The sequence below is a fragment of the Zingiber officinale genome, chromosome 4B (assembly GCF_018446385.1).
Source record: "Zingiber officinale cultivar Zhangliang chromosome 4B, Zo_v1.1, whole genome shotgun sequence".
Lineage (NCBI taxonomy): Eukaryota > Viridiplantae > Streptophyta > Magnoliopsida > Zingiberales > Zingiberaceae > Zingiber > Zingiber officinale.
In genome coordinates this window covers 39,360,790-39,376,192 of record NC_055993.1, presented here as the reverse complement: position 1 = coordinate 39,376,192, position 15,403 = coordinate 39,360,790, and the positions used below count along the sequence as shown (strand labels likewise).

The window sequence follows — 15,403 nt, the reverse complement described above, 5'->3', positions numbered from 1 at the left end:
GATGGTGTGCGACATCCGATGTGGCCATTTGACGTGGCTTTGACCAAATTTTTTTAATCCTTCTCAAATCTCATTTGCATGCAACAAATTTTCTCTCCTTTAATTACATGCACCAGACACCACCATCGTTGTTATGCTGATCTTTAAAAATCAACACTACCTTACTGAAGGGTGTTGGTCTTTAAAGACCAATACCAAGGGTGCAGGTCTTGGTGCTAATTTATGAACTAATGTCAATTCAGCACCAAGGCTACAAACTAGCACCCCTTAGCTTTGGTGATAGTTTGTAGAAACCAGCACCAAGGTGTTACTAGTTTGTAGAAATTAGCAGCACCTTGGTGCTAATTTCTACAAACCCGCACTAAGGTTACAAATACAGTCAAAATTTAAAATTTTAATTTCTCTTTCATCTGCATACAAAATAACTTTTTTTTCTCTCTTGCATATAAGATGATGTTGGTTTTTAAGTTGGTGATGATTTCTACGAATTAGCACCAATGCTACAAACCAACTCTACACCGGTGATGGTTTGTAGAAATGAGCACCATCTTGATATCACTTTCTACAAACTAGCTCTACACTGGTGCTAGTTTGTAGAATCAGCGTCACCTTGGTGTTGCTTTTTATAAACTAGCGTTACCTTCATATTGATTTATAGAAATTAACACTAAGTGATACACCAAGCTACAAACCAGCATTGATGCAAATTTGTGATACTGATTTCTATAAACCAGCATGACCTTAGTGCTAGTTTAAAGAAATCTGAATCAAGGTGGTGCTAATTAATTCAACAGTAGGCATCAAGTGGTGCTACTTTATAAAAATCAATATCAAAGATCAACACTAACCTCAGTACTACGTGATACTAATTTTTAAAGGATAACACACTGATGGCTATGCATGTTGTATGTAATTAGAGGAGAAAGAATTTATTGCATATATATATGAGACATGTCACATGACAGGGATTAAAAAAAATTAGTTAAAACCTTTTATATATATATATATAAAAATTTATATCGGCCAGTTAAAAGATGCCCCTCCCCTTTTCTTGGTTCGTCTATGATTTTATTATCGCTCCGTCTCTTTAAAACGAAATAAACCAATTTTGTTGTTTCTTCGTTCCTCCGCCTCTCGTCATTTCCCTCCAGAATCGCAGCACCGTCCGCCGATGCGCCGCACGCTAGGGAAGGTGCCTCCGGCGAGCGATCCTATGGCGCAACCGCCCTTCGGTAATGTCGACACATGCTCATTGGCGTCGAACTTGGAGTTGGAAGCCCCCGCCACGCCCACGACGTGGTACGAGACCCTCTCTTGCTTGGCCCACCCTACCGCGGTCGCGGAGAGCTCGTCTACGGAGGAGTGTGTTTGTTCGTTGGAGCGGCCTGTCCGCATCTACGCTGACGGGATCTACGACTTGTTCCACTTCGGCCACGCTCGAGCCCTCGAACAGGCAAAGAAAATGTGAGATCCCGTGCAGTTCATTATCTAGGCTAATTGATTGATTATATCCTGTTATGTTCCTGTCGCTTCTTGTGGAGTTATGGTCCAGTTAATGTGATTGATCTTTATTGGGGATAATTCTTAGATTCTTAGGACTTAATTAGTTTCTATATTCATCAAATACTAGAAGGAAAAAAAATAATACAAGTCAATCACACCGTGAATTGATGTTGATATAGTTAGAAAAGAACTGAAAGAATTGTACTCGGATTAAAGATAGAATACTGTCCCAGAGAATTGTTATTACAATTACTGTTCTTTTTTATCTCTAGAATAATTCATTCAATTAGAATACTGAAAGTGTAAAAACGCCATTTGACGTAGGTTGAAGCCCTCACTAAGAATTGCACTTGGATTGAAAATGAGGAAAATTCTTATATGGTCCTAAAAGAGAATTATTCAAATTACCAATTCAACTTATAATTACTATAATTTATAATCTCTAGAATAAATCAATCAATCAGAATAAGTACATTACTTTATTTAATTTATTATAGGAGATTATTATTGGAATTGGTCTTTTTAATTATTGACAAGGCACATCCGCCTAATAGACCTAATGATTGGGGAATCTCTAAGAGGAGTTACCTAGGACTAGAGTAGGTTGGGAACATGGTAGGGAAATGTACGAATGAAAAAAAGAAGCCCGAGCTGGTCAAGGATAGCCCCTATATGAGTGCCAAGGTACACATGGGTAGCACCCCAAAACCACCCAAAAATATATACTCAAATACCCCAAAAAGAAAGTGTTATACACTTGATCGTGTGTAACAAAATCAAGGAAAGAGCTTGCCCAATCAACCTAATTTATTAGGTGGGGTCTCGGGCCATGTTCCCAACCTATGCCAGAACCCTTGCCTCACCTGATAGGCCTAATGATCGAGGAACCTCCAAGAAGCGTTACCCCGAACTAGAAGCAGGTTGGGAACATGGCAGGGAAATGCACAAAAGAAAAGAAGAGAATGAACCCTAAGGGCTCAAAAAATGGGCTTGCAACGGATTCGATTGATCGATTCCTTGTGGCATATAAAGATTGGTGAAGCATAAGGTCCATAATGTTCAATTGGTGTTGATAACTTCCTTTTCTCCCTCGAGGGTGGGTTTTGTAGGAGTTGGGTGAGATACAACACTTTTTCCTAAAGGAATTAGAGTAGCATTTACTCATATAAAAGAATAAGACAGGCTTGCCAAAAGATTAAATAAAAGAAAAGGGATAAGAGCGGATTTCTTTCTTCAATGCATTCCATCGGGGCGACAAGGGTACTTCTTTTGTAAGATAGCTCACTCAAGTCAACTTCTATCAATTCAATTGGGAGGCAAGGATCCAGTCTATAATCCATTCAATTGGAGTTCCTAGTTGGCCAAAAACACCCCTAAACACCCAAAAAAGGAAGGACTATACATTCGGTCCTACATAATAAAATCAAGGAAAGCGCTCGCTTCTAAGAACAGTTAACCCTCCCTTGCCATATTCCAAACCTACTCTAGTCTGGTTAACTCCTCTTGGAGGTTCCTTATCATTAAATCTATTAGGTGGGGTGAGTGTTCCGGTGTAGGTTGGGAACATGGAGAAACCCTAGCCCCCACCTATTTGACCGGTTTAATCAGGCGAGTGCTTTCCTTGATTTTGTTACGCACAACTAAATGTATAGTGCTTTCTCTTTTGGGTATTTGGGAATGTTTTTGGGTGTGTTTGGAGTGTTACTCATGTATTCCTTGGTACTCGTATAGGGGTTTTCCCTGTCTGGCTTGGGCTTCTTTTTTTCATATGGATCCTCCTATGCCATTAGACTCAATCCTCTACTATATCATCATTTCTATTTGAATGAATTTTATTTTGTTTATCATTGCTAAGCAAATCTTCTTTGGTCTCCCTCTTCCTCTATTAATGTGCATATTTGTTATGACTTCACATTGTCTAATTAGAGTATTTATTAGACATCTAAGTATATGTCAGTACAATCTTAAAATTGTCTCTTGAAATTTTATGTCAATAAGTGTAACTCTGACTTTCTCTTTAATATTCTTGTTTCTTATTTTGCCCATCCTCGTATGTCCGCATATGCACATTAACATTCTCATGTCTACGATTCTCGTCTTTTGCTTTTGTGCTCCCTTTATAGCCCAACATTTAATTTCATATAACATAGCAAGTCTAATCGTCATTTTGCAAAACTTTCCAATAAACTTTAGAGGTACCTTACAATTAGAAAGAACGCCTAACGTGCTCCTCCATTTGAATCATCCAATTTGTATCCTAGGAATTAGATGCATATACAAAAACATATATTCTTTGGCAAGAAATCAATCATCAAAACAATGAGTTAATTAATTATGAATTAAAAGCTTTTTGATTATTGGGGGTCGATCTCATTGAAGTGATCATCCTTTTTTCCCTTTTCTCTATTTTCTACTGGGTCCTATCAACTTTGTATCAGAGCCCAGTTCTTCACAGCCACCAATTATCATTACATTATAATCCCTCTACCACCATCATTGTTACAATCCCTAATGTAATCATTATCATTATCCTATCTATTGATAGCATTAGAGTCATGAATAGTTCAGGCCTTAATCTACCCGCATTATTTCAATTTTATTTGATAAAGCTTCCTTTAAAATATCCTTATTTGTTTATTTCTATTAGAAGAAAAAATATATTATTATAAAAAAAATATGTTTAGTCAATTTAACATGTCGGCAACAAGATTTCATATAGCTAGAAATTGGAGATCCTATTAAACACACGAAGAATTCCCTTAGTAGAAAAGTAGAGATGCTACTGAATGAGTTGCTAAAGTTACAAGATTTTTTCTGCTACATGGCATGCCATATGGATCCAATGGATGTAGCTTCTTTGCATCTAGAAGGGGAGGCACTCTAATGGTGTTAATTATTTGAGTTATTCCATGGGTCTACATCATTGGAGGAGTTTGTAGATGGTCTTCTCAGCCATTTCATCCTCCAAGAGTATGAGAATGCAAATAAGAAGTTCTCCAAAATTCGACAATCACAACAATAACAGAATACCATAATCGCTTTCTCCAACTCCTTAGCCAAATTTGTGGTTGGTCAAAGCAAGAATTGTTGAACACTTATACTGGGCTTCATCATGATATAAAAAGGCTAGGATGTACCATCCTCACACTATAAAAGTTGCATTATGCTTTACATGACTGCAATAAGAAAAGATCTTTAAATAAAAAATGAAGAATAACAAAATTGTGAGGAATCTATTGCTTTAGATGAGTTATGATAATAAAAATAAGTTTAAAGTGCAATAAAAGAAAATACTAGTGGAACAGATCCAGCAAAAGAACAAACAACAATAATATATCTATAAAGGTGATTGAGGATCTAAACATATATTTTAGGTCACTGCATTGCAGCCTTTTTATGAGCCTCTATCATTTACAACAATCGCTACTTCCATCATTCAAGAGAACTAAGGAACAATACCTTGTCTAGTGCAGCCACATATCCCCTTCAACGAGTGCATTAAATGCAATATCTTCCTCTATGCCCACAAGTTTGGCGATGAGTATAAATTGCTAGAGACCATCAAAAATGGGCACCTTGTTCCCATCAATAACTCCAACTAAGTTCCTCAGAGAAACACTGTTGAACTCACTTTTACTCAAAGAAAATATACCACAAGACATCTCAATACATTAAATACTACTCAATGCAAGCATGGTGTAGAATATTCTTTTATCATAGCTCATTGAAGACTCAGGGCAAGGCAAAGCAAAGGAAGACTCAATGCAAAAGTCGCTTTTACAAAAGAAAGTATTGACATGCTTATAACCTCATAATGAAGACTAGACACAATATACCTTGACAAAGCTATTTTAGGCATATCCATTTGGACTCTAGGATGAATCATACTAGGTTACTTGTCTATAATAACTTTATTAGGAGGCTTCAATTGGTCCACATTTTATGCAAGCCATCAAAAGAAAAAGAAAAGAATAAAAAAGAATGAAGGAGGATGTGATTGCTTTAAAGGACAATGGAAGGATATGGCCTCAAAAGAGAATTATTCATGTTACTCCTTCAACTTATAAATATTGTCCTTTATTATCTCTAGAATAATTTATTTAATTATAATAAGAAATTACTTTATTTTATTTAGAATAAAGAGATAGTTATTAGACAAGGTGCATCTTGGATGCCATAAATAAATTGCAAGAAATCAATCAATAAAAACAATGGGGTAATTCATTACTAAATAAAAGCCTTTTGGTTATTGGAGGTTGGTCCCCTGGAATTGATCATCCTCTTTCTGGTTATCTCTTATTTCCCATGAGATAGGATGCAAAATTTCTATACTTCCAATTAAATTAGTTAAAGAGCAGATCATTTGGGAACAACAAGCGGTTGTTCTAAGGTAGTTAGCACAAAGTAAATCTTTTTGAGAATGGATTTGATGTGTGCAACAAATCTCACTAACTTTGGCTTAATTATTACGTCATAAATGATATGAATTTGAATATTTCTCATTAAAACTGCACCATTCAATGAACCACATGAGGTATTATAATCTCAGAAAGTACATATACCTACCATTAGTTCACATTTAAAAGGCATCTCTATTGTTGGATTGTATTATGACTCCACTAATAATAGATTGAATCAGAAAAGAAATATGAGTTCAAAGCAAATCTAATACAACAAGATATTGATGAATTTTGCTAAGAGTAGCAATTTGAACCATATTAGGAAAGCGATATAAATTCTAGTTTAGGTCAAGTAGATAAATCCGAAGAGGAGCTGAGATAGCAGTCATAATTGATCAAATCTCCTATAGCAACTATATCCTGTTTAGATGAATAATAAAGGTTACAATCTACTAAAACATTTTATTTGTTATCTTATGATATATAACAACTTAACAGAACAATAATATTCAGTGACAAAAAAATGCTATAATTTAGTAACATCGAATATTTATTATTTCCATAGTTATTTAAGGCGTAAGGCGTCCAAAAGTGCATAGGTGCTATGGGACCTAAGGTGCACGATGCAAGGTGAGACGCACGCCTTAGTGAAGTAAGGCGTTCTAGTATAAATTTTACAATTCAAACATATATAGGGAAGTTCTACCAATATATCTTACTAACAAAACTATAGTCCATAAAATATTAAACAATAATATAAATATAAAATTCAATAGCAAATAAATACATTATGTACATAATTCAAATTAAAAAAAAAAAATCAAACATCTCAATCATCAAAATCTTCATCATCTTCCTCAATCATATCATTATCATCATCACTTTCAGATTTATATAGCTGAATCTTCATCAATTTCCTCAAAATCGATTTCTTTCTTCTCTCACAATGCACATGCTTAAGGTGCACAGTCAAAAGAAACTCACTTTGTTGTGCCTAGGTGCAAGGCACAACCAGGCGAGCGCCTATAATAACTATGATTATTTCTAGTCACAAAATAGTAGAGCAAGTTGCATTGCAAGAAAAAGCTGAAATTTTATTTCATTTTATTGAGCACTTGGGATTTCCTGACCGTCAAGTTATGAATGTATAAGATTATAATTTATCATGTATATTGGGGTATCACATTTTGGTTTGTGCTACTATTCTTGTTGCTACTATCTCTGGACTCTAAATCTCTAAATAATAATCTAATAATTGAGATGTTTTTATACTATGATCTTATGGTTGAAACACGAAACAACTCTTTCTTCTGTGATCCTGAAGTATTATATGAACTTTTAGATCTCATGTCATTTGAACAATATAGATATTTATTGTCTACAAATCTTGACCATAGGACTGATTCTACTTTCTGGCCAATTTTACCAATTGGATGAAGGCCATTGGTTTGTCTTTCATTCTCTTCTTATGAGAATTATTATCCATCTCATTTCAATGAACCATCAAACTTAAATTATAATCTCAATTACCTGATACTGGATTAAGTTTAACAAATGATAACACAAACAGGTTCTTATATATGGATGCCAAGAACAAAACTTTTTCCCTCTTTTTATATTTCTATTCCTCTGTTTTTTTACTAGTTAGTTGCTTTTTATGATGAAGAATCTAAAGTTTGATGTTTTCCTATCATGGTCTAACAAGCCTTGGCTTGAGCCATATAAGCTGCCATACAATGATTGTATATGGCATATGCAGTCTACATTGTTAAAAAAGTTCTGAGATACAAATGATTTTATTCATGAGAATTTTTCAGTTTTGTTAATTCCTACAGGCAAAAAAACTCTAGTTATTGTGAGAATAAAGTAAAATAATGGGTAATTTATATCTGGAGAATTATGTATCAATTAAGTTGCTTCAAACATATTGTGAACTATGCAAGGTTTAAAATTTCGACCCGTGCCGAGGTTTCGGTCTTAGACCGGAATGATACGGTTTCGTTATCGTATCATACTGTGCCGATACAATTTCGGTATTTTTTATTTATCTATAGTAATTATAAGATAAATATGTTTATTGTGTATATAAAAATAAGTTGTATATTGATTTATTATAAGTTCTCAATTATTGAATAATTTAATATTGTTAGAAAAATAATTAAAAATAATTTTGTTTAAATAGAATTGATATATTAATAATTCAAATTAAAATGGAAGCATCTATAATAATAATAATAATAATATAAATTAATACAAGATATTACTTTATATTAATAATAATTATATAAATTAACTATTTATTCATTTAATTAATTATTAATTAAATAATATATATTTTAAATAGTAAAAAATATCAAGTAAAAAAATTTAAAAAAAAAAAATTATCAGAATATAAATATAATTTATTAGAATTTTTTTAAAAAAATTTAGTTTTTTTTTAATTTTTTTTAATTTCATTTAAAATAATAAAAAATTATTAGAATATAAATAAGAATTATTATATATTTTTAAAATTTTTTAAATGAAATTTAAAATATTATTTTTTTAGATTATTAATTAATAAAATTTATTTAATTTATTTTAATTTTAAATATATTTTTTATATATTTTATTAGGATAATTTAATTAGGGTTTATAAAAGCCTCTTCGAAATATCACACATCCTCCTTGGAAATTTTTTTAATTAAATAAATAAAATAAATAATTATTATAAACAGAAAAAAAAATAGTGGCAGTACGCGAGATCGCGCCGCGATGATCACGGGTGATCCCGAGAGGGGCGTCCGGCGATGCTGGAAGCGCCCGGCGACCTGCCGGACGCTTCCAGCGCCGCAGAAGCCGTCGTGCACGACGCCTTCGGCGCTGCAGAAGGCATCCTGCGTCTCCTCCGACGCCGCCGAGACGGGGACGCCTCCCGTGCCAGTTTCGGCCGCCCGACGGAACGGTAAAAACCGTCCGTGCCGGGCGGCACGAAACGGCATTTCAAACCCTGGAACTATGTAATTTCTCAGAGTGACAAAGAAGTAAAGGCAACAGACAGCTTGTAACTTATGAGGGTGAATTTATATGGATTTCAAATATAGCTCCCCATATTTCAAGTAACAGTTGAACAATAATTGGAAATTCACCTTCCACATGTGGCAAGCACTCTCAGGTTTCTCTCAGCAGAATTCCATTTATGCTCCAAAATTTGAAACCACTCCGAAAGACACAAATTTCAAAAAAAAAATTGAGAAAGCTGAAAAGCATAGAAGATGCTAGTCAAGTGCTCTTAAATTTCAGAAAGTAATTTTAGATATAAAAAAAGAAAAAATTGGATCCATGAGAATTCATATTTAGTTCATATTCATTTAAAAGGAACCCTACTGGTTACCTTCTAATGATGTACTTCATTACAAAATTTTTCCTTATTTACCATTACTGCATATTAGAAGACAAAGCTATACTATTTTTATGTTGAACTATAGTTAACATAATATGAGGATTTCCTAATAAATGATATTTTTTTTACTTTAATGACTTGAGTCCTTTTTCTCATCAAAAGCTTGACTTATCATCATAATTTACTAGAATAGTGAGAAATTCACAATTAATTTCTTGATAGAAAATTTTCTGTATGAGTAAATGTTTCACTAACCTAAGTCTTTAACTTTAATTATATGAGTTAGATTCATAGAGTAATGGGTTTGAATCTTGGAAACAACTTCTTGCAAAAAGCAAGGTAGGCTACGTACAATGGATCCTTCCCCGGGATCCCGCATGTAGGGAGCTTCGTGCACCTGACTGCCCTTTTTTTATTAATAGATTAATGGGTATGGAATTTTTGGTTCTGATTTTAGCATCCAAAAATAACTTTTTAGCTGTATCAATAAAATGTCCCTTCAATACTTCCAATGTTGCCAATGTCAGTATTGGTGGATCATTCTAATAAACAGGTTGCTTTCTGAGACGACTTATATATTCTTTATTATGAATTTCACTAATTATGTTTATATGTGATACCTCCTAACCATATTTTTGGTACGTCTTCTATCTGTTTTCCTTCAAATATTTGGAAACAGTTTCCTGCACATTTATTTTTTTTCTTTTATGACATGATGTACTTTTATTTATTGATAAATTTTGTAGTTATTTACACCCTGTTTTAAAAGATTTTGCTTTCCTTTTAGATTTCCAAACACCTATTTACTAGTTGGATGCTGCAATGATGAAATTACTCTTAAATACAAAGGAAAAACTGTCATGACTGAAGCTGAGCGTTATGAATCACTCCGTCACTGCAAGTATGTGTTTCTCTCCCTGATTTTTCCTCAATTTTCATTTCTGTTGAGGCTTAGTCTGATGCTTGTCACACCAAAAGTGTTTAATCTTGAGTGAAGTTTTAAAATGTTGTTTCCTTTCTCTTTCAAGATATAGCCCTTAATGAAAATAGATCTTAATTGTCGTACAATTGCTGGGATGGTTGGATAAGACTTCATTCTAATATTTTGCTTTTGTATTTAGGTGGGTAGACGAAGTGATACCAGATGCTCCATGGGTCCTTAACCAAGAATTCATAGACAAGCACAACATAGACTTTGTAGCTCACGACTCCCTTCCGTAAGTTTGATTAACCAGAGAGTATTCAGAGAAAATTGTATGAATAGCCAGATTTTCATTCTGCATGGCTCTATTTTTCAGTATTGAGCTTATATTTATTCAATGAATGATACATGTGATTGTTGGATAACTTGAAATTTCACTGTAGTGGTAAAGATAATGATTTTCCAATTTTGTAGCTAGAATTGGCACATAATGTTTTGATTTATTTCCTATTTGTCAAAGTCTTTTTGGTTGCCAAACTCTTGTTGCACACTCAATAAAATATATAAACCTGGATATTTGATGATGTAACGTGAGAAAGAAATTGCCAGTATCCAATCCATTACCTCACAACTGAACAAATTTAATCAAATTGATAAGCAGCCACATTCATTGTCTACAACGTACATCTGAGAATAATAAGTCTCAGCTAGTTTTCATATTTTCCTATTTTCCTGATATGGCATGTGTATCCTGTCCATAATTTAATTTTGTGATGCTTTTTCACTGCTCCAACTTATTGTCATTAACATGATTCTTTGCAGATATGCAGATGCAAGTGGAGCTGGCAAAGATGTCTATGAGTTTGTTAGTTCCTTTTCTATCACTGTTAGAATGGTATTTTAATGAATGGAGGATTAATTGTCTAAATGTAGGTCAAAGCTATTGGGAAGTTTAAAGAAACAAAGCGAACAGATGGCATTTCCACATCAGATTTAATAATGAGGATTTTGAAAGATTACAATGAATATGTGATGCGTAATTTAGCCCGTGGGTATACAAGGAAGGATCTTGGAGTGAGTTATGTGAAGGTAGTTATTTGTCTTTATTTTCCATAATTTAGCTAAAAGCCTAGAAGTTGAGAATCATCATCTTGATGGTAACAACATCTTATTTTCATTTATTGAGTGATTCGACCCATCTCATTGAGACATTTAGACTTCACATTTGAATGTTCCAGGAGAAGCAACTGAGAGTGAACATGGGAATAACTAAACTGCGGGAAAAAGTCAAGGAACATCAAGAAAAGGTGCGAGTGTTTTTTTTTTTTTATTATATACGGTTCATTAGATTTTGTTCTCTTGTTTTCATTATGAAATTCTGATGCATGTTTTGTTTCACTCAATTACCTTGTCGCATAAATCGTGGCAGCAGTTTTTCTTAACAAGGCAAATGTTAAAGTCACAAGTGCCGGCAACTAGCACACATACTGATGCATGTATCAATCAGAGTGGTTTATCTTCATAGATTCAAAATCTTGACTTAGTGAAAAGGTAGCATGGATGTTGCAACTGCTAGGCTATCTAGTGTGTTACGACTATGGAATATCAAGACTTTACTTCTAATAGGCCTTTGATTCTTGTGCGAATGAGGATATTATCTTGAGTATCTGACAAAAAAGTGTACGTTAGAATTATCTTATGACTCAGGTAGGTGAATATCCAGAAAATAGCTTAGAAACATCAAACACGTGACTTTTCTACATTATTCTACTGTATCATGTTTGAAGCATATAATAATATCCAATTGCAACTGAATGTCACTGACTATCTCGGTGAAGTCATCCGATCATAGGATAATAATCATACATGCATATGTTACATGTGTACTTTTTAAAGCTTTGTACCTTCCTTTGAGCAGTTCAACTTTCATTATTACGAATTTTCTGAAATAATTGATTAAGTTGAGAATTTAACATACGATTTGTAATCTGTGAAAATAATCTTATTTGACACTATTGAAATAGCAGCGCTGCTTACAGAATTTTTTTTCTTTGAAATAACTCCCAATAACTACTGTAGTTTGTTGAACAGTCGAATGCTTTAGCAATGATAGGTCTACGTCATAAGAACCTGATGTGAGAATCAGTAGTCACAATAGCCACCCTTTATGAGCAGTACCAAAATTCGTTAGTTAAAATTTTAGCAGCATTCATGTAATGCTTGGTCCTTTTCAGTTAATTTCCTTCTCATTTTCTTTTAAATTCATGCCAGCTAGTTGAATCTCCAGCTCTTTATGTTTCAGCTTTTGACAACTATTTTTCTGCAGTTGCACACGGTAGCAAAGTCAGCAGGAGTCCAACCCAATGACTGGGTGGAGAATGCAGACAGATGGATTGCAGGATTCCTTGAGAAATTTGAGGAGGGCTGCCACATTATGGTAAGCTCACTACCCATCTCATGTTGGAATTTTTCAAAATAGACTTGTTTACCAGAAAAGTTTTCTAAACAGAAAGAACAAAAAAGAGAGCTCTTTTGAATTGGAACTTTTGTCATACATCAAGATTTTGAAAAAAAAAAAAGATTGATTGATATATTTGAACATTAGGCACTTGCATAAAGTTATGTCAATGGACTTAATGTGATATCGCTCACCCAAAGCGGTCCAATATCACCGGTTCCATAGCAATATACATGCGGGTAAATTACGGGCGGGAGGTGGGGTATTTTGTCAATGGACTTAATGGCCTCTATGGAGGCATGATCCGCTTTGCACATATTGCAAAAGCACAGGATGGGCTTAGGTAATATGCAAAGCGTATGAGTGGGGTGCACTAACAAAGTGCCTCATGTTCACCAAGTGGGCTACTGACACGTGTGCATGCGACCGAGTGATGTGGTAGGGTACAATCCAATGTGATATGGTGCAGTGGAATGCCTTGTTGGTGTACTTTGCCTCGCTTCAAGGCACATTTAGGCATGTATTTAATCTATTGCCACAGTATGTGTGACATGGGTTGATGAGCTAGTGCTTGAATTTGTGCAATTTAGGTTGTCAAACAATCCAATGATCAAAGATAAACTTGGATTGGTGTATCCTAAGAGACAATCAAATAGGTGCAGACTAGTCTATATAAGAACTAGAGTGAGTTGGGCAAACTCATTTCTAATTTAAGAGAATTCGCAAGTCTCTTCCTCCCACTCTACCAATAATAACCTTGTTCCTCCCTTTGGATGAAGTTTTGACCACCTGATTTGTGTATTTTTGGCCACGTTGTTTTGAAATTGGTGGATGAACTCTTTCTCGCCAGTGTAAGTTGTAAAAGAGTGGATAATCTCAATTGCTGTTCAATAGAGGAAATTTGTTGGAGCTCAGATTATTGTACAACAGAGGAGATTAACTTTCCTACATTGCAATCAACGTGTCGTCTATTCTGCTCAGGCTGTTTGTATGACAGGAAATTGCCATCAAAGACCGGATTCAGGAGGGACTCAAGAGGCAGCATAGCAAGTCCAGTGCCGACCTCCAAGACCCAGAGCTCTTGTGAGATGTTTACCAGTTAACTCGATGCTCTTCGCCATTCTAACATTATGTGTATTCCCCTTACTAAATTTGGAGAGAATTGTTCTTATCCTTTCCATTCTATTTTCTGTTGTGTTTGCTCTTACTGCTAAGCAGTAGGATGGCCTTTTCTTTATTCAAATTACCCTTATCAGCAAATATCTTATACGTGTAATTATTTTAATTGAACTTCGGCCTGGTGCTGGACTGTTACAATCATTATTTCCATGGTGATAACTATGTGATAGATGGTAGCAAAAGATAATTAATTATGTTCACCCTAAATATATCTCAGAGTATGTCCCTTAAATTATATGAAGGGAGATAAATTATAGGATCAACTTATAATTGGCCATCAAATAGCTAGAGAGTAAAAGAAGATGCTATAGATATTTTATATCTTCCAGGATAAAATGAGACCTATGGAAAAGATCATTTGAAGATTAGTTGAAAATATATATGAAAAAATTGCTCTCAAGTTGTGGATGTCATTGGTTTCTGACTGGTGAACTCAACCTTCCAACATAAACTAATGGCAAGGTCTGTGTTGGCCACAATCGAAGGGAGTCCTTTGTCGGTATCGGTGGTGGTGATGAAATGAATTTAGTCAATGTCTCATGGTATTAAAATTTTTAAGTATCGGATTTTTTTTTTTATTATTAGAAGGACGATGGCTTGATTTTGATCTTTCGGATAATATGAATTTAATCACGTTAGACTGATTTTAATCAAAGTCAGATAATTTTGAATCAACACAAATTATTCTTAAAACCTAATCTAATTAAATCCATGCCAATGCCTCATGGTATGAGGTAGAAAACTTTGATTTTTTTTATTTATTTTTATTCTAGGATGCATTTTTAGAAAGGAAAATTAGAGAACATATAGTGAAATACGATGAGTAGTAGGATATCACGATGCTGAACTAATTATAGGATAAGGTGATATGCTTTTGAAAAGTTTGAGGGCACAAGTATAATCTGCCAAAATTTAGGAGGTAAAATCTAAAGTTAGCAAGCTCTAGGGAAGACGATAAGTTTACATTTCATTTGGTAAAATCTATTGGAACAGACACCTTGATAACCCAACGATTCTAGTTAAGAATAAAAGGATGCATGAATTTTCCAATAATACAGTAGCAGGAGTGGAGGGCCTCTTAGACTGGGAGGGGTCGTGGCCCCCCTTCAATCTACAAAGATGAGAAAAACGTCCTTAGAAATATGCTCGCTTCGCTAACGGTGAACCGGTTACATTGCCGACCTAGCCCCCGTCTATAGGACGAGGAAAGCGTCCTAAAAAATACACTCGTTTCACCGACAATGAACCGATCACAGCTTGTACTACCGACCAAAGTGATCTCGCTGAGTGACCCCTATCAATATCTAGTCTTGACTTGCTTCACCGACAATGAACCGATTACAGCTTGTACTACCGACCAAAGTGATCTCGCTGAGTGACCCCTATCAATATCTAGTCTTGACTTTGCCCCTTGCAGGAGTGATCAAATCAATTAGGTCTATTATATAGTCTAATCTTCATGGGCAAAACAAAAGACTATTAATTATTAGAGTCGTTAAAAGAGAATCATTTACTTTTAAAATAAAATAATATCTTTCAACTTTATTCTAATATATTTT

At 34.4% G+C, this 15,403-nt stretch overlaps 1 protein-coding gene across 1 annotated transcript; it reads left to right on the top strand.

Moving 5' to 3' along the window:
* Window positions 1-1,073: 1,073 nt before the first annotated feature.
* On the top strand, window positions 1,074-13,982 carry LOC121974973 (choline-phosphate cytidylyltransferase 2-like). Its single transcript, XM_042526283.1, has 8 exons — window positions 1,074-1,464; window positions 10,073-10,186; window positions 10,407-10,502; window positions 11,030-11,072; window positions 11,141-11,296; window positions 11,446-11,514; window positions 12,534-12,644; window positions 13,663-13,982. The coding sequence occupies exons 1-8, from the start codon at window positions 1,172-1,174 to the stop codon at window positions 13,750-13,752; spliced, it is 972 nt and encodes a 323-aa protein (XP_042382217.1). The 5' UTR covers window positions 1,074-1,171; the 3' UTR covers window positions 13,753-13,982.
* The last annotated feature ends 1,421 nt before the right edge of the window (window positions 13,983-15,403 follow it).

Excerpts from the sequence above, each read along its gene's own strand:
- LOC121974973 (XM_042526283.1), top strand. The coding sequence starts at position 1,172 with ATGCGCCGCACGCTAGGGAAGGTGCCTCCGGCGAGCGATCCTATGGCG. Across the intron at positions 10,503-11,029 it reads GTAGCTCACGACTCCCTTCC|ATATGCAGATGCAAGTGGAG; the intron begins GTAAGTTTGATT and ends GATTCTTTGCAG. Across the intron at positions 11,515-12,533 it reads TCAAGGAACATCAAGAAAAG|TTGCACACGGTAGCAAAGTC; the intron begins GTGCGAGTGTTT and ends ATTTTTCTGCAG.